General features: G+C 48.6%; 1 protein-coding gene across 3 annotated transcripts in view; it reads left to right on the plus strand.

Annotated features, from left to right (window-relative positions):
- Positions 1-24507, plus strand: part of etnk1 (ethanolamine kinase 1) — a 103185-nt gene that overhangs the window by 25246 nt on the left and 53432 nt on the right. For all 3 annotated transcript variants that reach the window (XM_072471807.1, XM_072471806.1, XM_072471805.1), the window contains exon 4: positions 14158-14300. In XM_072471807.1, the coding sequence (XP_072327908.1) occupies positions 14158-14300 (143 nt within the window). The remainder of the gene's footprint in view (positions 1-14157; positions 14301-24507) is intronic.

Raw genomic sequence — 24507 nt, forward strand, 5'->3', positions numbered from 1 at the left:
CTCATCTCAACAGTTGGGATGGGCAGGCCATCAAGAAAGTCAGCCACAATCTATTTATCTGCAGAGGGCTCTGATTTATACAGGTCGCAATAATAAGATTTAAAAGCCACATTGACCTGGACTGGGGCGGAAACAAACTTGCCGCCTGAGTTGAGTATCCAAGGGATCTCGTTGGAGGCCGCTTGTCTCTTGAGTTGGTGAGCCACAAGAGACTGGGCTTCTCCCTATATTCATAAAATGTACCCCATGGTAGCTGTAACTGACGTGTGCAGCCTTGTTAGTGGACACTAGCTTGAACTGGATCTGTAATTTTTTCCTGCTTGCCAGTAGCTCCGGAGTAGGGTCGAGTGAGCATTGGTGATCCACCAGTCTCTGCTGCTCCAACTTCGCCGTCTTCAGCATGAACATTTCTATTAGAAATAGTCTCCCCCACTAAGGACGGCCTTAAGAGTCTCCCATTGTGTGGAGGGCGATATTGAATCGGACTTGTTTTATGCAGGCGTCGAGGCAAACGCTCGCAAAGTTTTATTTTAATCTGCCAGCAGAGTACTATCTAATCTCCAGGGTGGGTGTTGGGTGGGGCAGGACTTCAGCAATGTATGTGGAGCGTGGTCAGAAATAACAATTGCCGCCGCTACTGAAGGGAAGAGAGCCCTATTCAAAACGTTAAAAACTCAATGCGGGATTGTGCATGATGGACATGTGGAAAAAAAGGAAAAGTCCCTATCGTTTGGGTTCAAAAAGTGCCAGGGATCTACCCCCCACACCTGTGCCATTAAATAAGACAAAGCCCTGGCCATCCCAGATGGGACAAGAGGTTTAGGTTTGGGGACGCTCCAATTTAAGGTCCAAAACACAGTTCAGGTTGCCTCCTAAAATCAGCTGGTGCAAGTTTAGGTTGGGGAGAGAAGAAGTATCCCCATCCTCAATGATGGGGGAACCCAGCACCTCTGTGCAAAAGACGAGGCTGAAGCATTCGCAACAATCTTCAGTCGGAAGTGCGAAGTGGATGATCCATTTCAGTGTCCGCTGGAGATCCCCAGCATCACAGATGTCAGTCTTCAGACAATATGATTCACTTCACGTCATATCAAGAAACGACTTAAGGCACTGGATACTGCAAAGGCTATGAGCCCTGACAGTATTCTGGTAATAGTATTTAAGACTTGTGCTCCAGAACTTGCCGCACCCCTAGCCAATCTGTTACAGTACAGCTACAACACTGGCATCTACCTAACAGTGTGGAAAATTGCCCAGGTGTGTCCTGTACACAAGAAATAGGACAAGTCCGTCCAGACAATTACCGTCCCATCAGTCTACTCTCCAGCAAATTGATGGAAGGAATTATCAACAGCGCTATCAAGCGGCATTTACTCTGGAATAACCTGCTCACGGACGCTCAGTTTGGGTTCCGCCAGGGTCACTCCGCTCCTTATTCATTACAGCCTTGGTTCAAACGTAGACAAAGGATCTGAATGCCACAGGTGAGAAGAGGTGAGAGTGACTGCCCTTGACATTCAGGCAGTATTTGACTGAGTATGGCATCGAGGAGCCCGAGCAAAACTGGAGAAAAATTCTGCTGGTTGGACTCACACCTGACACAAAGGAAGATGGTTGTTGTTGGAGGTCAATCATCTCAGCTCCAGGACAGCACTGCAGTAGTTCCTCAGGCCCAGCCAGCTTTTGCTCTTTCATCATTGACCCCCCTTCCATCATCAGGTCAGAAGAGGAGATGTTCGCAGATGACTACAATGTTCAGTACCATTCGCGACTCCTCAGATAACGAAGCAGTCCATGTCCAAATGCAGCATGACCGTGTCAATATCCAGGCTTGGGCTGACAAGTGGCAAGTTACATTTGTGCCGCACAAGTGCAAGGCAATGACCATCTCCTACAAGAGAGGATCTAACCATCGCCCCATGGCATTCAAATCTGTTAGAGTTCTTTGAGGAGGTAACAAGGAAGTTAGACAAAGGAGGACCAGTGGACGTGATTTATTTAGATTTCCAGAAGGCCTTTGACAAGGTGCCGCATAGGAGGCTTAAATAAATTAAAACCCCATGGTGTCAAGGATAGGATTTTGGCATGGATAGAGGATTGGCTGACTGGCAGAAGGCAGAGAGTGGGGATAAAGGGGTAGTTTTCAGGATCGCAGCTGGTGACTAGTGGTGTGCCTCCGTGGTCTGTGCTGGAGCCACAACTTTTCACAATATACATTAATGATCTGGAAGAAGCAACTGAAGGCACTGTTGCTAAGTTTTCGGATGATACAAAGATCTGTAGAGGGTCAGGTAGTATTGTGGAAGCAGGGGGGCTGCAGAAGGACTTGGACGGGCTGGGAGAGTGGGCAAAGACGTGAGCCAGATGGAATACAATGTGGAAAAGTGTGAGGTTATGCACTTTGGAAGAATGGAGGCATAGACTATTTTCTAAATGTGGAAATGCTTAGGAAATCAAGCACAAAGGGACTTGGGAGTCCTTGTTCACGATTCTCTTAAGGTTAATGTGCAGGTTCAGTTGGCAGTTAGGAAGGCAAATGCGATGTTAGCATTCATGTCGAGAGGGCTAGAATACAAGAGAAGAGATGTACATCTGAGGCTATATAAGGCCCTGGTCAGACCCCATTTGGAGTATTGTGAGCAATTTTGGGCCCCGTATCTAAGGAAGGATGTGTTGGCCTTGGAAGGGGTCCAGAGGAGGTTCACAAGAATAATCCTTGAAATGAAGAGCTTGTCGTATGAGTAACAGTTGAGGACTGATGTCTGTACTCATTGGGGTTTAGAAGGATGAGGGGACACCTTATTAAAGCTTACAGGATACTACAAGGGCTGGGTAGAGTGGACGTGGACAGGATGTTTCCATTTGTAGGAAAAACTAGAACCAGAGGACACAATCTCAGACTAAAGGGACGATCTTTCAAATCGGAGATGAGGAATTTCTTCAGCCAGAGGGTGGTGAATCTGTGGAAATCTTTGCCGCAGAAGGCTGTGGAGGCCAAACTATTTGAGTGTCTTTCAGACAGAGAAAGATAGGTTTTTGATCAGTATGGGGGTCAGGGGTTATGGGGAGAATGGGGATGAGAAAAATATCAGCCATGATTGAATGGCGGAGCAGATTGTGCAGCACCTTAAACTGTATGAGGCTGAACCTCGCGCACGAAGGTGAAGAGTTCACCCTCCCTGGGGCATCTGCCCACGTCCCTTCCTCAATCTCCTCTCACAACTCCTCCTCCCACTTGCCTTTCACCTCCACCACCGAGGTCTCCTCCTCCTCCTACATCACCTGGTAAGTTTTCGAGATCTTCCCCAGTCCCGCCCCCCCACCCCCGAGAGCACCCTGTCCTGTACTGTGCGTGGCAACAGCTGCGGGAATTCCACCACCTGCCACCTGGCAAATACCCTTAGCTGTAAGTACCTGAAGGTGTTCCCCGGGGGAAGCCCATACTTCTCCTCCAACTCACGCAGGCTTGCGAACTTCCCGTCCACAAACAGGTCTCCCAACCTTCGTATCCCTGCCCTGTGCCACCCTGAAAACCCTCCATCTGTCCTCCCTGGGACGAACCGGTGGTTCCCCCGTATTGGGGTCCACACCGAGGCCCCAACTTCCCCCCTGTGCCGCCTCCACTGCTCCCAGATTTTGAGGGCAGCCGCCACTACGGGCTCGTGGTATACCTACTTGGAGGGAGCGGCAGCGGCGCTGTTGCCAGCGCCCCCAGACTCGTACCCACACAGGACGCTGTCTCCAGCCTCTTCCATGCAGCCCCCTCCCCCTCCATCACCCACTTGCGCACCATCGTTGCATTGGCGGCCCAGTAGTACCCACCGAGATTGGGCAGCGCCAGCCCCCCCCCCCATATCTCTAGTCCGCTCCAGGAACACCCTTCTCACCCTCGGAGTCCCTCGCGCCCACACAAACCCCATTATGCTCCTGTTGACCTGCCTAAAAAAGGCCTTCAGGATAAACACGGGGAGGCACTGGAACAGGAAAAAAAACCCTTGGGAGCACCGTCATTTTGACTGACTGCACCCTACCCGCCAAGGACAGCGGTAATGTGTCCCACCTCTTGAACTCCTCCTCCATTTGCTCCACCAGCCTTGTGAAATTAAGTCTATGCAGGGCCCCCCAGTGGCCGCCTGGATCCCCAAATACCTGAAGCTCCTCTCCACCCTTTTTAGTGGGAGCTCGCCAATCCCCCTCTCCTGGTCCCCTGGGTGAACTGTGAACAGCTCGCTCTTCCCCATGTTGAGCTTGTACCCCGAGAAATCCCCGAATTCCCTGAGGATCCTCATTACCTCCGGCATTCCCCCCACCGGATCCACCACATATAGCAGCAAGTCGTTCGCATAGAGCGACACCCTATGCTCCTCCCCACCCCGCACCAACCCCCTCCAGTTCCTCGACTCCCTCAGTGCCATAGCCAGGTGTTCAATTGCCAGTGCGAAGAGCAGGGGGGGACAGGGGACACCCCTGCCTCATCCCTCGGTGCAACCGAAAGGAATCAGACCTCCTGTTCGTGGCCACACTCGCCATCGGGACCTCTTACAACAGCCTGACCCACCTGACAAACCCCTCCCCAAACCAAGACCTCTTCAGCACCTCCCACAGGTACCCCCACTACCCTATCGAAGGCTTTCTCAGCGTCCATCGCCACCACTATCTCCGCCTCGCTGGCATCATGGTAACGTTCAGAAGCCTCCACACATTCGCGTTCAACGGCCTCCCCTTCACGAACTCCATCTGGTCTTCGTGGATGACCTGTGGCACACAATCCTCAGTCCTCATGGCTAAGACCCTCGCCAGCACCTTGGCATCAACGTTTAGCAACAAAATCGGCCTGTAAGACCCACACTGCAGGGGATCCTTGTCCCGCTTCAGGATCAAGGAGATCAGTGCCCGGGACATCGTCGGGGGGAAAGCCCACCCCCCATCCCTTGCCTCATTAAAGGTGCTAACAAGCCACGGGCCCAAGAGGTCCATGTATTTTTTATAAAATTTGACCGGGAAACCATCCGGCCCCGGTGCCTTCCCCGCCTGCATGCTCCCTATCCCTTTGGTCAGCTCCTCCAGCCCAATTGGGGCCCCCAATCCCGCCACCAGTCCCTCCTCCACCTTCGGAAACCTCAATTGGTCCAGTAAGTGGCCCATCCCTCCCTCCTCCAGTGGGGGCTCGGACCGATACAATTCCTCGTAAAAGTCCCTGAAGACCCCATTGATGCCAACCCCACTCCGCACCACACTCCCTCCCCTGTCCTTAACTCCCCTGATCTCCCTAGCTGCATCCCGCTTCCGGAGCTGATGCACCAGCATCCGGCTTGCCTTTTCCCATACTCATAAATCGCCCCCTGGGCCTTCCTCCACTGCACCTCCGTCTTCCTGGTGGTCACCAGGTCAAATTCAGCCTGGAGGCTGCGCCTCTTCCTCAACAGTCCTTCCTCAGGCACCTCCGCATACCTCCTGTCTACCCTCACCATCTCCCCCACCAGCCTCTCCCTCTCCTCCCTCCTCTCCTTGTGGGCCCTAATGGAGATCAGCTCTCCCCGAACCACCGCCTTCAGTGCCTCCCATACCATCCCCACTCGGACCTCCCCGTTATTGTTGGCCTCCAGGTACCTCTCTATGCTTCCTCGGACCCGCTCGCTCACCACCTCGTCCACCAGCAGCCCCACCTCCAACCACCACAACGGGCGCTGGTCCCTCTCCTCCCCCAGCTCTAAGTCCACCCAATGTGGGGCGTGATCTGAAATGGCTATCGCCGAGTACTCAGTATCCTCTACTCGCTATCAGCGCCCTGCTCAAAATAAAAAAGTCAATCTGGGAATATGCCTTATGGACATGTGAGAAGAATGAAAATTCCCTAGCCCCCAGTCTTGCAAATCCCCAAGGGTCCACCACTCCCATCTGGTCCATAAACCCCCTCGGCACCTTAGCCGCTGCCGGCTTCCTACCCGTCCTAGACCTGGAGCGATCCAGTGCCGGATCCAACACCGTGTTAAAGTCTCCCCCCATTATCAGGCCCCCCACTTCCATATCTGGCATCTGACCCAACATGCGCCGCATAAAACCCGCATCGTCCCAGTTCGGGGCATACACATTGACCAGTACCACCCTCTCTCCCTGCAGCTTACCACTGACCATTACGTACCTACCGCAATTATCTGCCACAATGCTCGACGCCTCGAACGACACCCCTCGATTTTTGGCATCCAGCCCCGAATGAAACACCTGACCTACCCACCCTTTCCTCAATCTTATCTAGTCTGCCACCTTCAGGTGTGTCTCCTGGAGCATGACCACATCCGCCTTCAGCCCCTTCAGGTGCGCGAACACGCGGGCCCGCTTGACCGGCCCGTTCAGTCCCCTTACATTCCAGGTTATCAGCCGGATCAGGGGACTACCCGCCCCCCTCCCTCGCCGACTAGTCATCACCCATCCTCGGCCAGCCATGCGCCCGCACCTGACGCCCGGCCCGTTCCCCACGGTGGCAGACCCCCCCCCTGCACTCGCTCCAGCTCCCCCTTGACCAGAGCAGCAGCAGCCCCGCCCCCTCCAGTCTTCAGCGCGGGAAAAAGGCTGCGCTTACCACCTACCCGGCCCTGCCACCTCTGACGCAGCTCCTTTTACAGGCCCAGTCCCCGCACCCCCGACTCGGGCCTCCCCCTCCCCCGCGGGGCCCCATCACACTGCCGGCCATCCACCCCTGTTCCATTTGCTTACCCCCCTCCAAGAGCCCCCCGACCAACCCAACCAAAACCGCGCCCAACCTGCCCTAACCACCCTCACCCAACCAGAAAGAAAAAAACAAGAGCAAAGGACCCCCCCTCAAAGTAACATATCAACGCAATCCCCAAACGCCCATCCCGACCCTCAATCTGTGTCCAACTTCTCGGCCTGAACCAAGGTCCACGCCTCCTCCGGAGACTCAAAATAATGGTGTCGGTCCTTGTAGGTGACCCACAGTCGCGCCGGCTGCAACATGCCAAACTTCACCCCCTTCCTGTGCAGCACCGCCTTCGCTCGATTGTACCCGGCTTCTTCGCCACCTCCGCACTCCAGTCCTGGTATATTCGAACCTCCGCGTTCTCCCACCTGCTGCTCCTCTCCTTCTTGGCCCACCTGAGCGCACACTCCTGATCAGCGAACCGATGAACCCGCACCAGCACCGCCCGCGGAGGCTCGTTAGCGTTGGGCCTCCTCGACAGCACTCTATGGGCCCCTTCCAGCTCCAGGGGCCCCTGGAAGGACCTCGCTCCCATCAGCGAGTTCAACATGGTGACCACATAGGCCCCCACGTCCGGCCCCTCCGGGAGACCCAGAATCTGCAAGTTCTTCCGCCTCGACCGATTCTCCATATCCTCGAACTGCTCCTGCCATTTCTTGTGGAGCGCCTCCACTTTTACCGTCAGGCCTAAGATCTCGTCCTCGTTGTCGGAGATCTTTTGTCGGGCCTTGCGGATCGCCACCCCCTGGGCCGTCTGTGTCTCCAGCAGCTTATCGATAGAAGCCTTCATCGGCTCAAGCAGGTTGTTCTTCTTCCCTCGCACTTTCTTCGGGTCCACCACCACTTTTTTAGTTGCCCTGCTCCTGGTAAAAGCCATATACTGTCGGGGAACTATTGTACTCTCCTTCCCACAGCGGGAAACATCGAAAAAATGCCGTTGGGGGCCCTGAAAAGAGCCCAAAAGTCTGTTTTTTGCGGGAGCTGCCGAACGTGCGACTTAGCTCCGCACAGCCGCAACCGGAAGTCGGGTGAGTGCAGCTTCAACAACACACAAGCTCAACACCATCCAGGACAAAGCAGCCACCTGTTTGCTACCCCTTCCTTCCACAAACATTCAATCCCCCCACCACCGACTAACAGTGCTAGCCATATGTAGCATCTACATGATGCACTACAGTAACTTGCCAAGGTTCCTTCGGCAGCACCTTCCAAACCCACAGCCACTGCCATCTAGAAGGACGAGCAGCAGATACTTGGGAACCCACCATCTGCCAGTTCCCTTCTAAGTCTCTCACCACCCAGACTTGGAAGTATACTACCGTTCCTTCACTGTCGCTAAGTCAAAATCCTGGAATTCCCTTCCCCACAGCACAGCGGGTGTACCCACATTTCGGGGACTGCAAAGGTTCAAGAAGGCAACTCATCACCACCTTCTAAAGAGCAACGAGGGATGGACAATAAATGCCGGCCTTGCCAGCGACGCCTACATCCCGTAAAAAAGCCAAGAGCGAGTTGATAAAATTCATATCAACCCAGTTAGGGCCATAAACGTTGACCATGACTATGAGAGTGTTCAAGAGGGAGCCACAAACCATGTATTGACCATTTGGGTCAGCGATAATCTGAGAGGAGGAGAACTGGACTCTCATTAATTAAAATTCCTGTACAAACTGGAGTGAAAACCTGCCTAACCCACTTTCCCCCAAGAAAACAAGAGTTTCGGCTCTTACGATGGGTGAATGCCCTCGACCATTTTACTGGTCCACTCAAACCCCTAACATTCCAGGTAACCAACCGGATTGGAGGTCTCCCACCACCCCTTCATCTGGAGTCAGCCATTCCCAAAGAGAGAGGGATACTGAAAAGATAAGTAAAATGATCCAACCACGATGGCCACCGAACCAAATCAGATGACTCGATAAAGGAAAACCAACAAATTAACACTAGCACAATGCTGAAAGTTCTCCCCCCCCCCCCCCCCCCCCCCCCCCCCCCCTAAATACACCATATTGAAACAGTGGTATACAAGGTTATCCTAAAGCCAAACGAATGGGCCAAGACCTCTTCAATTGATCTTTTGAGATCCACTGACCAGCTTTATCGGTGTTTATCTAGCTCACTCGCCAAAACGCTGCTGAGGGCCTCGACCTTTAGTGGAGTGGTCGGAGAGGAAAAATTAATCCCCGGCATCTTACCTCCAGATGAATCGTGAGAGGCTTCAGAGTCAGCTGACGGAATGTGGTTTGAATTTTTCTTTGCTTTGCATCCCTTGAGCATCTCGGAGAAGGGAAGGCTCTATTCCGCTAAATTACAAGAGTTCCTGAGAAGTACAAGGTCCGTGGTGCCATAATAAAGGGCAAAAGGATCAGCTTTCCAGCTTTCCTCGTACTCCTCCTCCCAGAAAACTAAAATATAGTTAAGGAACTGGAAAAGGTAGATGACCGAAAATGATGAAAATAGGTTAAGGGTACTTGGTCCTCAATTTACCTTTCATTAATTTCAATGTACACTCGGAGTTTTGAATGTTTAACAGGTAGACGAGGGTTGTGAAACAAATGGTGGCTGATTTGAGGCCTATTACAGTCCCTGGCTGATTTTCCTAACCATGAATTTTAATGTGTGTTTATAACAGGTGGCCGAAACACAACCACTTGCTCTATGCTCTTGCTGAAGTTTTATGTTCCATCCAGGAATGGAATTCCAAATAGTGGTGGAGGTAAAAACCCTGCAGACATTTAAGTAGAAATGTTGAGACTGCAGGATCTATCTGAATGGCTAAATATAGAGGGGTTTTCCTAATTGCTATCTTTGCAATCTTGCACAAGCTTGAATGAATTTTAGAACCAAGTCTGAGGTAATCTTTCACACATTTATTGAATTCTGGAATCCCTGTTATAAATCCCTACAGTGCAGAAGGAGGCCATTTGGCCCATCAAGAATGCACCGCCCCTTGGAAAGAGCATCCTACCTAGGCCCAACCTCCACCCTACCCTCATAACCCAGAAACCCCACCTAACCTTTTGGACACTAAGGGGCTTTTTAGCATGGCCAGTCCACCTGTTCTGCACATCTTTGGACTGTGGGAGGAAACCGGAGCACCTGGAGGTAACCCACGCAGATACGGGGAAAAAGTGCAATCTCTGCACCGCTGGAATTGAGTCCCTGGCACTGTGAGGCAGCAGTGCTCACCACTGTGTCACCATGTTGCCCTTTAGTAGAAAATAAATCGAGAAATACATTGTAATGATTTGGATGTTTAAAAGCATTAAAGCAAATAACTAATCTTTTATAAGGCAATAACAATTCAATATGCTTTTTCTTAATAATTTGGTATCACTTTTAACGTAATTAACCCAGAACGTGGCTGATTCGCAAAACAACTTTTGTTCCCTGAGATAAACACATATTCGGCTTGAAATTATGCTGTAAATGACACTGTAAATATCAGAAATAGATCAATGAAAATGGAAAAACTCCAAATGCTTGAACTTTGAAATAAAGATTGAAAATATTGAAAACATGCAGCAGTTCATTGGGTCGCTATAAAGCAATTTACTTTTTCACAACCAATCATCATTGTTTCTCTTTTTATCTAGAATTGTAAAACTTCAAAAATTCTGAGTGAACTGTCTTGATTTCTTCCTCCCTGTCTCCAGCTGTTTTCCCCCTCCACATCAACACCACCCTTTCTGTGGAGCTTTGAGCAGCTATCCTAAAGGAATACAATTAGCTAGGGATGTTGTACAGCTGATATAAAACTTTGATTGGACCACACTTGGAGTGCTGTGTACAAACTAGTTTCTAGACTGCAGAAAGAGCAATGAAACATCTAAGAGAGTGCAAAAATAAATTATACAGCTATTAACTAGAATTAAGAGGATGGTGAAATTGTAGCATGAGTGGATAAGGCCAATAGCATAAATGGATTTGAGGGGAACTAGATAACCACAAGGGAGAAAGGAACAGTGGTATTTGCTGATAGGGTGGAAGGAAGCTAACGTGGAGTATAGATATTGACATGAACGTGGTGGGCCGAATGGCCTCTTTCTGATCTGTTAATGCCAAGTTATATTAGGATGCAACTCTCAGGAAAGATTAAGCAGACTGGGGCTCTCATCTTAAAATTATTAAGGGCTTTGTTGAGGATAGACCAGACTTTATGCTTGTGGGTAATTCTGGAAGTGGGCAAATAAATCTGACGTAGACGATAACAGATAAAGCTTTTAGGAGAAATTGAGAATGTGAAACTCACTACCACATAGTTTTTTTAAAAAATCATTCATTGGATAAGGGGTTTGCAGCATTTATTGCTCTACCCTAATTGCCCTTGATAAGATGGTGGTGAGTTGTCTTCTTGAATCGCTGCGCTCATCGAACCATAGAAAAACTGCAGTGCAGAAAGAGGCCATTCAGCCCATCGTGTATGCACCAGACAAAGAAAAGATCCCATTTTCCATCGATAATAAAAGCAAATTATTGCGGATGCTGGAACCTGAAAGAAAAACTGAAAATACTGGACAAGCTCAGCAAGTCAGCATAGAATCATAGAATTTACAGTGCAGAAGGAGGCCATTTGGCCCACTGAGTCTGCACCGGCCCTTGGAATGAGTACCTCACTTAAGCCCATATTTCCAACCTATCCCAGTAACCCAATCTATCCCAGTAACGCTACCTAACATTTTGGACACTAAGGGCAATTTAGCATAGCCAATCCACCTAACCGCCACATCTTTGGACTGTGGGAGGAAATAGGAGCATCCAGAGGAAACCCACGCAGACACGGGGAGAATATGCAGACTCTGCCCAGACAGTGACACAAGCTGGGAATTGACTGGGGACTTTGGAGCTGTGAAGCAACTGTGCTAACCACTGTGCTACTGTGCTGCATTTGTGGAGAGAGAAGGGAGCTAATGTTTCGAGTCTGGATGACTCTTTCTAAAGCTTTGACAGAGTCATCCAGACTCGAAATGTTAGCTCCCTTCTCTTTCCACAGATGCTGTCGGACCTATTTTCCATCGCCTGATCTGTAGCTGTGCAGGGTACAGCAGATGCAGGTCCAGTGCTGTTTGTGAGGAACCTTCCATGATTCTGACCCAGTGACAATGAAGGCATGGTGATATATTTCCAAGTCAGGTTGGTGAGTAGTTTGCAGGGGAATCTGCTTATAGTGTTTCCATGCATCTGCTGACCTTGTCCCTCATAGTGGTACATTTTGCAGGTTTGGAAGGTGTTGTTGAAGGAGGCTTGGATAAATTGCTGCAGTGCATCTTGGAGACATTACACACAGCTGCCACTGCATTGGTGGTGGAAGGAATGGGTTTTAAGGTGGCAGATGCGGCGCCAATCAAACGGGCTGCTTTGTCCTGGATGCTGTCAAGCTTCTTCACTCTTCCGGTAGCACAGTGGGTAGCACTGTTGCTTCACAGCTCCAGGGTCCCAAGTTTGATTCCTGGCTTGGGTCATTGTCTGTGTGGAGTCTGCATGTTCTTCCTGTGTCTGCATGGGTTTCCTCCGGGTGTTCCGGTTTCCTCCCACAAGTCCGGAAAGACCTGCTGTTCGGTGAATTAGGGGAACAGGTCTACTTGTGACACATTATTATTATTATTGGAGCTGCACGGAACCAGGCAAGTGGAGAGTATTCCATTACAGTCGCTTTAAAAAAAAAAGAATATTAATAATGGTAGCACAGTGGTTAGCACTGTTGCTTCACAGCGGCAGGGTTCCATTCCTGCTTGGGTCTCCTTATGTGCGGAGTTGCAGGTTAGGTGCATTGGCCATGCTAAATTGCGCTTCATGTCCAAAACGTTAGGTGGGGTTTCTGAGTTACAAGGAAAGGGTGGAGGTGTGGGCTTCGGTAGGATGCTCTCTCCAAGAGTCGGTGCAGACTTGAATGGGCTGAATCGCCTCCTTCAGCACCGTAAATTCTATGATTTATTATTGTCACAAGTAGACTTAGATTAACACTGATATGAAGTTACTATGAAAATCCCCTAGTCGCCACATTCCGCCGCCTGTTCGGGTACACGGAGAATTCAGAATATCCAATTCACGACTTGTGGGAGAAACCAGAGCATCCAGAGGAAACCCATGCAGACACTGGGAGAACGTGCAGTCTCCGCACAAGGTGACGCAAGCAGGAATCAAACCTGGAACCCTCTGCTGTGAAGCAACAGTGCTAACCACTATGCTCCCGTGCCACCCACCTGACTTGTGCCTTGTAGATTGTGTGCAGGCTTTGGGGAGTCAGGAGCTGAGTTCACCATCACAGGTTTCCTAGCTTCTGACTGACTCTTTAACTACAATCTTTACATAGCTGGTCCAGTTGAGTTTATGGTCAGTGGCAACCCCCAGTTATAATGGGGGATTCTGTGATGGTGATACCATTGAATGCCATGGGGTAATTATTAGATTCTCTCTTGTTGGTGATGGTCATTGCCTCGCACTTGTGCAGCACGAATGTTACTTGGCACTTCTCAACTCAAGCCTGTACATTGTCCAGGTCTCGCTGAACATGGACTGCTTTTGTATTTGCGGAGTCGCAAATGATGGTGAACATTGTGCAATCATCCTTGAGCATTCAAACACCTGATGCTGTGTTGGAAGGAAGGTGGTAGGTCTAAGGGCACTACCCGAGGAACCCCTACAACTGCAACCATCTTCATTTGTGCTAGATACGACTCCAGCAGTGGAGTCCCTATTTCTGTTGACTCCAGTTCTTGCCTTGATGCCACATTTAAATGCAGCCTTGATCTCTTGCCTTTGCAACTCGGCTTTTTTTCCCATGTTTTTAACCAAGGTAATAAGGTTAGGAGTTGTGACCCCGGTGGAATGTAAACTGTGCGTCAGTGAGCAGGTGATTGCGAAATGAATGCTGTTTGATAGCACTGTTGATGACCCCATCCATCATTTTACTAATGTTGGCGAGTCGGCTGATGGGCGGTAATTGGTTTTGGGTTGAATTTGTCCTTTTTGTGTAGAGGACATCCCTGGATAGATGTCAGTGTTTTAAATGTACAGCTTGGCTAATGGCACGGCCAGTTCTGGATGTCACGTGTAGCAAATCTAATTGGCTGAAGACTAGCATCTTTGTTGCTGGGAATCTCCGGAAGAGGCTGAGATGGATCATCCACTCGACACTTGTGGCTGAAGATTGTAGCAAATGTTTTATCTTTTACACTGATGTGGTAGGCTCCCCCATCATTGGCAATGGGGATATTCAGTCCTTTCGATTCTCTGCAATTACTTTGGACTGGTATGAGAAGAAAAGACTATTGTTCCCATGGTCTATATTTCTATCCCAGGTGTGAATAAAATATATTGCAAGAACAGCATAATCAGGAACCTAGTTGGTTGGTCCAGCTACATTGTAAATTACAACATTTGTAAATTTGTAAATATTGCTAACTGATTGTCTTCTAATTTCATGTCAATTCTTGCAGATTCTTAACGGAGGTCCCTGCTCATCAGGAGCTTGAAAAAGAATTGGCCTGGTTGAAGAAACACCTTTCTAGTCTTGGCTCTCCAATCGTGCTCTGCCACAATGATTTGTTGTGTAAAAATATTATCTACAATGAAAAAGAAGGTAAAGTTCCAAAAATAAAATGTGGTTTAAATTTGCCTATAAATTAATCACTGCGTTTAAGGAATGAGTATAGTTGAAGTTTATTAATTTGGATGGCCCAATAGCAAATACGTTGCCTGATTTTTACCTGGATTTTGCAACTGTTTTTGTTCAAATTTTCAAAAGCAGGAAAACAGGTTTTATTAAAGTTGAGTGATAATTATCCTACCAGTGTGATATTAATGCTATTTTTAATTGACCGACGAAGAACAAATTGTAAATATATAATGAAATTGCCAATGGGTCCCAATATTAATAGGTCATTATTGGATGGCCCAGGAAAAATATGTAAATATTTAATGTAATTATGCAAAGGATATTTTGCATTTTGAAATTAATGGGGAAGAAATTAATAGGACAGTATTCTTTCTTCAAAGTAGGGAGGTGATTAGATTATGCGGTACCTGATTTTTAAAAGTTATTTACTGCATTTAACAGAGACGCAGTGTTTTGACTCTACTGTCCTCTTTAATCACTTTGGCGACACAAGGATACTTCCTCGAATAGTGCCACACACATTTGAGTGAAGACTGGTCTGGAGCTGTAGAAATGTTTTTTACCAGCTGAGTATGTCCCAGTTGCCAAGTTCGTTTTCTTGGACTTGACAGTTCCATATCGGCTACAATGTACCAGAGCATGACCTTGCCCAGGGAAACAAATAGAGCTTCAACAGTGACAACATGCTTCTTTCAAGCAGCACACTGCGAAATTTCAGACAATGCTTTGCAGTTAAGTGTTAGTTGCCATCAACTGATGCCTTCTCCATGGCAATATTTCTACCAGAGTCCACTTGCCAACCAGCACACTCTTCTTGTACAGTATAATTTATTGATTACCTTTGTAGTATATTCTTCCAATATATCCTGATGCATGCAAGATGCAATCTTTCATGAAAAACTGATTTTATTTCAGCAATACAAAAGTTATAGTGTGAAAGAAGGGGCATAAGATATTGTAGCATTGCCCTCCACTAGTTATAGAAGTGGAGTGGGCCCTTTTTTTGAAAAACAGAAGGAATTGTTCGACTTAATAACCACGGATGTAAGAGAGATTAACTGTTACATTAGTAAACCACTAGACTCACTACTGCCGACTTGGGTTTATCATCCTATTGTGTGCAAATATTCAAACTTCATCTACAGTCTTGAGTAAGGACACATGCTTTTCACTCTGTGTTCCAACTTTTCTCTGCTAGGCTCCTGGGAGAAATGTTTTGCAGGATTGTTGCTGAGACACATTGCTGAAAGTGTATGCCACCTATTGGCCAGTATGGTGCATATTTGAAAGCGTGTCTTTAAGTTGGATTGGACTGGATTTGTTTATTGTCACGTGTACCGAGGTACAGTGAAAAGTATTTTTCTGCTGTTGCCGATTTTGATGAGTGGAATACTATCCCGCTATTGTCACTAATAACTGTTGCCAATTCTGCACCGGAGACACCAATAATGTTGCCCTTCTTAATATCGAGTAATATTGCTTTTCAGAGTTGCCAGGTATCAGATGATACCACCACAAGATTCAACCGGATATTGATCAAAGACCCAACAACTAGTCAGTTAGTTCAAGTTCAATAATGGTTTATTTACACACCAGATTAACTCCCACATGCAACATAAAAACACTACAAGCTAAACTGCACCTAACACTACAACAACCTGTACTTTAACTTTCAGGCACCCGGCTTTGGCAGAGGAACAAGGCCTTTGTTCAAATCTGGAGTGGCTGGGTCTGGAGAAGTAACTTCGGTTCTGCTGGGCTCATCCGTCTGGTAGCGATCGTTGATCTTGAACTTGCTTCTGGTTGTGGTTCTGCAGTTGGCTTCAGGTATAGGCCGGGCCGAAGAGTGCTGGTGTGCCGGGGCCAAAAGAGATCGAACACATGGCAGTGTCTCTTTATCCTTTGGGGTTTCGCGATCTTTTGGGCGGTCCTTCGCTTTGGACCCAATAATTCGCAGGCCTCGATCACTGCCTTTGATTTGAGCCAATAAAAGGGTGTCTTGCGAGAGTGCCTTTAAGAACTGGATGTTTCAGCAATGTACCTTTAAGAAAACAGTGATGTCATAGAGTGGGTGGAGCTCAGCTCAGTTCAGCCATTTTGCAGTTGGGTTTTGCAGTTTGAAAAGTGCCTGGCTGGTTTTGCTGAGGGCAGTTTAAAAGTGCCTGGCTGTTTTGCTGTGAGCTGATTAAAAGGAGAAAGCCAGTTTGCGACAGCAGCTTGAGAAGTTCTGGTTTGCTGTGAGTTGCTTGAAGGGAGAAAGACAGTTGGAAAAAGCAGTTTGTGTCTGTGTGTGTCCAGAGAGTTTGCAGGAAGAAAGCAAGGTGCTGGAGCTGAAGTCAACCAAGCATATATATCTCTGCCATTCTACAGAAAATATATATATCCTTTAACCTGATGTGATACTTTTTAAAGGTGTTAAGTCTCTTGGAAGTTTGAAGGAACATTTTTAGGAGTTATTACTGTTGCAATATTTTCTGAGTTATCTTTGAAGTAAGGGGTGTTAAGAGATCCAATGTTTATTTAAGATGTTAAGTTGAGTTCATGGAATAAACAGTGTTTTGTGTTTAAAAACCCACGTGTTCATAATTGTAATCCCACACCTAGGGAAAAAGCCATGTGCTGGAAAAGCAACAAATACATTAAAGGGAGTGGCGGGTGCCTTGATGGCTGGGCGTGTCCTGAGCGGTCATTGACCGTGGCTGTTAGGGCTTCCTAGGTGAAGGGAGTGGCACCAATGTGTCTGGAATTGTATCTGATACCTGAGTACCAGTCCTTTGTCCTGGAAAAATGGGTCATTAGAATGCAAATCGGCTAGGGGTTTCGATACTGTCTGGTTCTCTGTTAACAAATATACATTTAGGCTCTGGGTTTGCCTGAATCCTGTATTGGCCATATTTCCCTTCAGTCTTTGCAAGTATCCATTAAAAAATTTTTTGTTTTAGATTACCCAATTATTTTTTTCCAATTAAGCGGCAATTTAGCATGGCCAATCCACCTACTCTGCACATTTTTGGGTTGTGGGGGCGAAACCCACACCGATACGGGGAGAATGTGCAAACTCCACACGGACAGTGACCCAGAGCCGGGATCGAACCTGGGACCTCAGCGCCGTGAGACTGCAGTGCTACCACTGCGCTCCGTGCTGCCCTCACATTCATAAATTATAAAGGGGCACAATAACATTTCATCATTACACAGTTAACTTATTTACACAAAAGGGGAACCACTAACTGTCCTTACCTAAACTACACTTATGCTGCTAGCTAATAACGAGAAAGAACTTAGATTACAGTACAAAAATTTTAAACGATCGCAGCATCACTTTCCTACTTAACTTGTTACATTTACCGAAAACCCAAACTTTATTCATCAGAAAGAATTCAAAAAGAGTGTGGGGTCTGTTGAAGTCCAACAAAGGGGGTTCGGAGTGTATGTATCAGGGAGCGGGAGGCTCTCCTTCGCCATTTTCGAAGTCTCAGTGTCTGAACGACACTGCAGAGTTTTGCAATAACTAATAGGGCTTCTACCTTGTATGAGACGGGAATACCATTTTGTGAGCTGCTGCTGTCGACCGAACTTCATCTAACGCTCCGCGAGATAGTCTAGGAACGGTTGCCACCGCCTAGAGAATCCCCGCACAGACCCTCTCAGGGCAAACTTTATCCTCTCCAACTTGATAAACCCTGCCATGTCATTTATCCAGGCTTCCACACTGGGGGGCTTTGCATCTTTCCACACTAACAAGATCCTTCGCCGGGCTACCAGGGACACAAAGGCCAAAATACCGGCCTCTTTCGCCTCCTGCATGCCCAGCTCGTCCGCTACTCCAAATAATGCTAGCCCCCAACTTGGCTTGACCTGGACTTTCACCACCTTAGATATAGTTCTCGCAACTCCCCTCCAGAACCCATCCAGTGCTGGGCACGACCAAAACATATGGGCATGGTTCGCTGGGCTTCCTGAGCACCTCCCACATCTGTCCTCCACCCCAAAGAACCGACTCGGCCTCGCCCCCATCATATGTGCTCTGTGAACAACCTTAAATTGTATCGGGCTAAGCCTGGCACACGAGGAAGAGGAATTAACCCTACTTAGGGCATCAGCCCACAGACCCTCCTCAAACTCCTCCCCCAGCTCCTCTTCCCATTTATCCTTCAGCTCCTCTACCAAAGCCTCCCCCTCTTCTTTCATCTCCTGGTATATCGCCGACACCTTGCCCTCTCCGACCCATACGCCCGAAATCACCCTATCTTGAATCCCCTGTGCCGGGAGCAGCGGGAATTCCCTCACCTGCCGCCTCACAAACGCCCTCACTTGCATGTACCTGAAAGAGTTTCCCGGGGGTAGTCCAAACGTCTCCTCCAGCGCCCCTAAGCTCGCAAACGTCCCATCGATGAACAGGTCCCCCATTCTTCTAATCCCTGCCCGATGCCAGCTCTGAAACCCCCCGTCCATCCTTCCTGGGACAAACCGATGGTTATCTCTGATTGGGGACCACACCGAGGCTCCCATCGCACCCCTGTGCCGTCTCCACTGCCCCCAGATCTTTAGCGTTGCCGCCACCACCGGACTCGCGGTGTACCTTGTCGGCGAGAGCGGCAACGGTGCCGTCACCAGCGCCCCCAGGCTCGTTCCTTTACAGGACGCCATCTCCAACCTCTTCCATGCCGCCCCCTCTCCCTCCGTCACCCACTTACGGATCAGCGCCACGTTGGCTGCCCAGTAGTAGCCACCCAGATTCGGCAACGCCAGCCCTCTATCTCTACTACGCTCCAGGAACCCCCTCGGGGTCTTACTCGCCCACACAAAACCCATAATGCTCCTGCCTACCCTCTTAAAAAAGGCCTTGGTGATCACAATTGGAAGGCATTGGAATACAAAAATAAACCTCGGAAGGACCACCATTTTAATCGACTGTACCATACCCGCTAGCGAGAGTGGCAACACGTCCCACCTTTTAAAGTCTTCCTCCATCTGCTCCACCAGCCGCGTCAAATTAAGTTTATGCAGGGTCCCCCAGCTCCTAGCTACCTGGATCCCCAAGTATCGAAAGCTCCTTTCCGCCCTCCTCAACGGTAGGTCGTCTATCCCTCTTCCCTGATCCCCCGTATGCACCACAAAGAGCTCACTCTTCACTACATTGAGCTTGTAGCCCGAGAAGTCCCCAAACTCCCTTAGGATCTGCATGACCTCCACCATCCCCTCCACTGGGTCCGCCACATACAGCAACAGGTCGTCTGCGTACAGCGACACTCTATGCTCCTCTCCCCGTCGAACCACCCCCCTCCATTTCCTGGACTCCCTTAATGCCATGGCCAAAGGTTCAATTGATAATGCAAACAACAAGGGGGACAGGGGGCACCACTGCCTCGTCCCTCGATACAGCCGAAAATACTCCGACCTCCGCCGGTTCGTAACCAAACTCGCCACCGGGGCTCTATGTAGAAGCTTAACCCAACTGATAAACCCTTCCCCAAACCCAAACCTCCGCAACACTTCTCAGAGATACTCCCACTCTACTCGGTCAAAGGCCTCCTCCGCGTCCATAGCTGCCACTATCTCCGCCTCTCCCTCCACCGATGGCATCATTATCGCGTTTAGGAGCCTTCGCACATTGGTATTTAGCTGCCTGCCCTTTACAAATCCCGTCTGGTCCTCGTGAATCACCCCCGGGACACAGCCCTCAATCCTCGTAGCCATCACTTTTGCCAGCAACTTAGCATCTACGTTGAGGAGCGAGATCGGCCTATACGACCCGCATTGCAGTGGGTCCTTATCCCGCTTCAGGATCAAAGAGATCGTCGCCTCCGACATTGTCGGGGGCAGGGTCCCCACCTCCCTTGCCTCATTGAAAGTCCTTACCAGCAACGGGGCTAACAGGTCTACATACTTCCTATAGAACTCCACCGGGAACCCATCCAGTCCCGGGGCCTTCCCTGCCTGCATACTCCCCAGTCCTTTAACCAGCTCCTCCACCCAGTTGGCGCCCCCAAACCAGCCACCTCCTGCTCCTCCACCCTCGGGAACCTCAGTTGGTCCAAGAATTGTCGCATCCCCTCTTTTTCCCCCTGGGGGCTGGGACCTATACAGCTCCTCGTAGAAGGCCTTGAATGCCTCATTCACTTTCACCGCACTCCGCACCGTAGTTCCCCTTCCATCCTTGACTCCACCTATTTACCTCGCTGCCATCCTCTTACGGAGCTGATGTGCCAGCATCCGGCTCGACTTCTCCCCATACTCCTACATCGCCTCCTGTGCCTTCCTCCACTGTGCCTCTGCCTTCCCTGTGGTCAACAGGTCGAACTCCGCCTGGAGACTTCGTCTCTCCTTGAGTAGTCCCTCATCAGGAGCCTCTGCATATCTCCTGTCCACTCTTAAAATCTCCCCCACCAACCTCTCCCTCTCCCTGCTCTCTCTCTTCTCCCTGTGGGCCCTGATGGAGATTAACTCTCCCCTGACCATCGCCTTAGCGCCTCCCAGACTACCCCCACCTGCACCTCCCCGTTGTCATTGGCCTCCAAATATCTTTCAATGCACCCCCGCACCCGCCCGCACATCTCATCCGCCAATAATCCCACATCTAGACGCCACAGCGGGTGCTGGTCCCTCTCCTAACTCCAGCTCCACCCAGTGCGGGGCGTGGTCTGAGATGACTATGGCCGAATACTCCGTTCCCTCCACTTTCGGGATTAGCGCCCTACTCAAAGAAATCTATCCGGGAGTAGGCTCTGGACGTGGGAAAAGAATGAAAACTCCCTGGCCTGGGGCCTGACAAACCTCCATGGATCCACTTCCCCCATCTGGTCCATAAACCCCCTAAGCACCTTGGCCGCAGCCGGCCTCTTACCCGTCCTGGACCTACATAAGAACTAGGAACAGGAGTAGGCCATCTGGCCCCTCGAGCCTGCTCCGCCATTTAATGAGATCATGGCTGATCTTTGTGGACTCAGCTCCACTCTCGGGCCCGTACACCATATCCCCGAATCCCTTTATTCTTTAGAAAGGTATCTATCTTTTTCTTAAAAACGTTTAAAGAAGGAGCCTCAACTGCTTCACTGGGCAAGGAATTCCAGAGATTCACAACCCTTTGGGTGAAGAAGTTCCTCCTACACTCCGTCCTAAATCTACCTCCCCTTATTTTGAGGCTATGCCCCCTAGTTCTGCTTTCCCCGACCCGTGGAAACAACCTGCCCGCATCTATCCTATCTATTCCCGTCATAATTTTATATGTTTCAGTAAGATCCCCCCGCATCCTTCTAAACTCCAATGAGTACAGTCCCAGTCTACTCAACCTCTATCATAATCTAATCCCCTCAACTCTGGAATCAACCTAGTGAATCTCCTCTGCACTCCCTCCAGTGCCAATATGTCCTTTCTCAGGTAAGGAGACCAAAACTGAACACAATACTCCAGATGCGGCCTCACCAACGCCCTATACAATTGCAGCATAACCTCCCTAGTCTTGTACTCCATCCCTCTAGCAATGAAAGACAAAACTCGATTAGCTTTCTTAATCACCTGTTGCACCTGCACACCAACTTTTTGCGACTTGTACACCAGCACACCCAGGTCCCTCTGCACAGCAGCATGTTTTAACATCTTACCGTTTAAATAATAATCCATTCTGCTGTTATTCCTCCCAAAATGGATAGCCTCACACTTGGCAACATTGAATTCCATCTGCCAGACCCTAGCCCATTCACCTAACCTATCCAAATCCTTCTGCAGACTTCCGGTATCCTCTGCCCTTTTTGCTTTACCACTCATCTTAGTGTCGTCTGCAAACTTTGACACATTGTACTTGGTCCCCAACACCAAATCGTCTATGTAAATTGTGAACAACTGCGGGCCCAACACTGATCCTTGAGGGACCCCACTAGTTACAGGTTGCCAACCAGAGAAACACCCATTTATCCCCACTCTCTGCTTTCTGTTAGTTAACCAATCCTCTACCCATGCTACCACTTTACCCTCAATGCCATGCATCCTTAGTTTATGCAGCAACCTTTTGTGTGGCACCTTGTCAAAAGCTTTCTGGAAATCCAGATATACCACATCCATTAGCTCCCCGTTATCTACTGCACTGGTAACGTCCTCAAAGAATTCTACCAAATTAGTCAGACACGACCTACCCTTTGTGAACCCATGCTGCGTCTGCCCAATGGGACAATTTCCCTCCAGGTGCCCCGCTATTTCCTCCTTAATGATAGATCCCAGCATTTTCCCTACAACTGAAGTTAAGCTTACCGGCCTATAATTACCCGCTTTCTGCCGACCTCCTTTTTTAAACAGTGATGTCACGTTTGCTACTTTCCAATCCTCTGGGACCACCCCAGAGTCTAGTGAATTTTGATAAATTATCGCTAGTGCGTTTACAATTTCCCTAGCCATCTCTTTTAACACTCTGGGATGCATCCCATCAGGGCCAGGAGACTTGTCTACCTTTAGCCCCATTAGCTTGCCCAATACTGCCTCCTTAGTGATTACAATCATCTCAAGGTCCTCACCTATCATATCCTTATTTCCATCAGTCACTGGCATGTTATTTGTGTCCTCCACTGTGAAGACTGACCCAAAAAACCTGTTCAGCTCCTCAGCCATTTCCCCGTCTCCTATTATTAAATCTCCCTTCTCATCTTCCAAAGGACCAATATTTACCTTAGCCACTCTTTTTTGTCTTATATATTTGTAGAAACTTTTGCTATCTGCTTTTATGTTCTGAGCCAGTTTACTTTCATAGACTACCTTACTCTTCTTTATGGCTTTTTTAGTAGCTTTCTGTTGTCCCCTAAAGACTTCCCAGTCCTCTAGTCTCCCACTAATTTTTGCCACTTTGTATGTTTTTTCCTTCAATTTGATACTCTCCCTCACCTTAGATATCCACGGTCGATTTTTCCCCTTTCTACCATCTTTTTTGTTGGTATGAACCTTTTCTGAACACTGAAAGATCGCTTGGAAGGTTCTCCACTGTTCCTCAACTGCTTCACCATGAAGTCTTTGCTCCCAGTCTACCTTAGCTAGTTCTTCTCTCATCCCATTGTAATCACCTTTGTTTAAGCACAAAACACTAGTGTTTGATTTTACCTTGTCATCCTCCAACTGTATTTTAAATTCCACCATATTGTGGTTGCTCCTTCCAAGAGGATCCCGAACTATGAGATCATTAATCAATCCTGCCTCATTACACAGGACCAGATCTAGGACCGCTTGTTCCCTTGTAGGTTCCATTACATACTGTTCCAGGAAATTATCCCGGGCACGTTCTATAAACTCTTCCTCAAGGCTGCCTTTACCAACCTGGTTAAACCAATCGATATGCAGATTAAAATCTCCCATGATAAACGCTGTACCATTTCTACATGCATCCGTTATTTCTTTGCTTATTGCCTGCCCTACCATCCTGTTACTATTTGGTGGTCTATAGACTACTCCTATCAGTGACCTTTTCGCCTTACTATTCCTGATTTCCAGCCAAATTGATTCAACCTTGTCCTCCAGAGCACCAATATCATCCCTTACTATTGCCCGGATGCCATCCTTAAACAATAAAGCTACACCACCGCCCTTACCGTCCATTCTATCCTTTCGTATAGTCTGATACCCTTGGATATTTAACTCCCAGTCGTGACCATCTTTTAACCATGTTTCAGTAATGGCCACTAAATCATAGTCATTCACAATGATTTGCGCCATCAACTCATTTACCTTATTTCATATACTACGAGCATTCAGGTAAAGTACACTTATGCTGTTTTTTATGTCTTTGTTATGAATCCTAACACCTTGATCAGTAACTTTTCGCGATTTATTTTTCCTCTTACCCTTTCTCCTAATTTTCCTTGTCTTTGAACCCATATCTCTACATAATAACCTGTCACGTAACCTGCTGCCTTGATCTCCATTAACCATTATACTGTCCATAGCTTTACACTTCCCTTCCCCCCCCCCCAACTTGCTAGTTTAAAGTCCTTGTGACCAACCTATTTATCCTATTCGCTAGAACACTGGTCCCAGAATGGTTCAGGTGAAGACCGTCGCAACGGTACAGGTCCCTCCTGCCCCAGTACTGATGCCAATGCCCCATGAAATGGAATCCCTCTTTCCCGCACCACTCCTTTAGCCACGTGTTAACTTCTCTAATTTTCTCAACCCTATGCCAATTGGCACGTGG

The sequence above is a fragment of the Scyliorhinus torazame genome, chromosome 13, assembly GCF_047496885.1.
Source record: "Scyliorhinus torazame isolate Kashiwa2021f chromosome 13, sScyTor2.1, whole genome shotgun sequence".
NCBI classification, from domain to species: domain Eukaryota; kingdom Metazoa; phylum Chordata; class Chondrichthyes; order Carcharhiniformes; family Scyliorhinidae; genus Scyliorhinus; species Scyliorhinus torazame.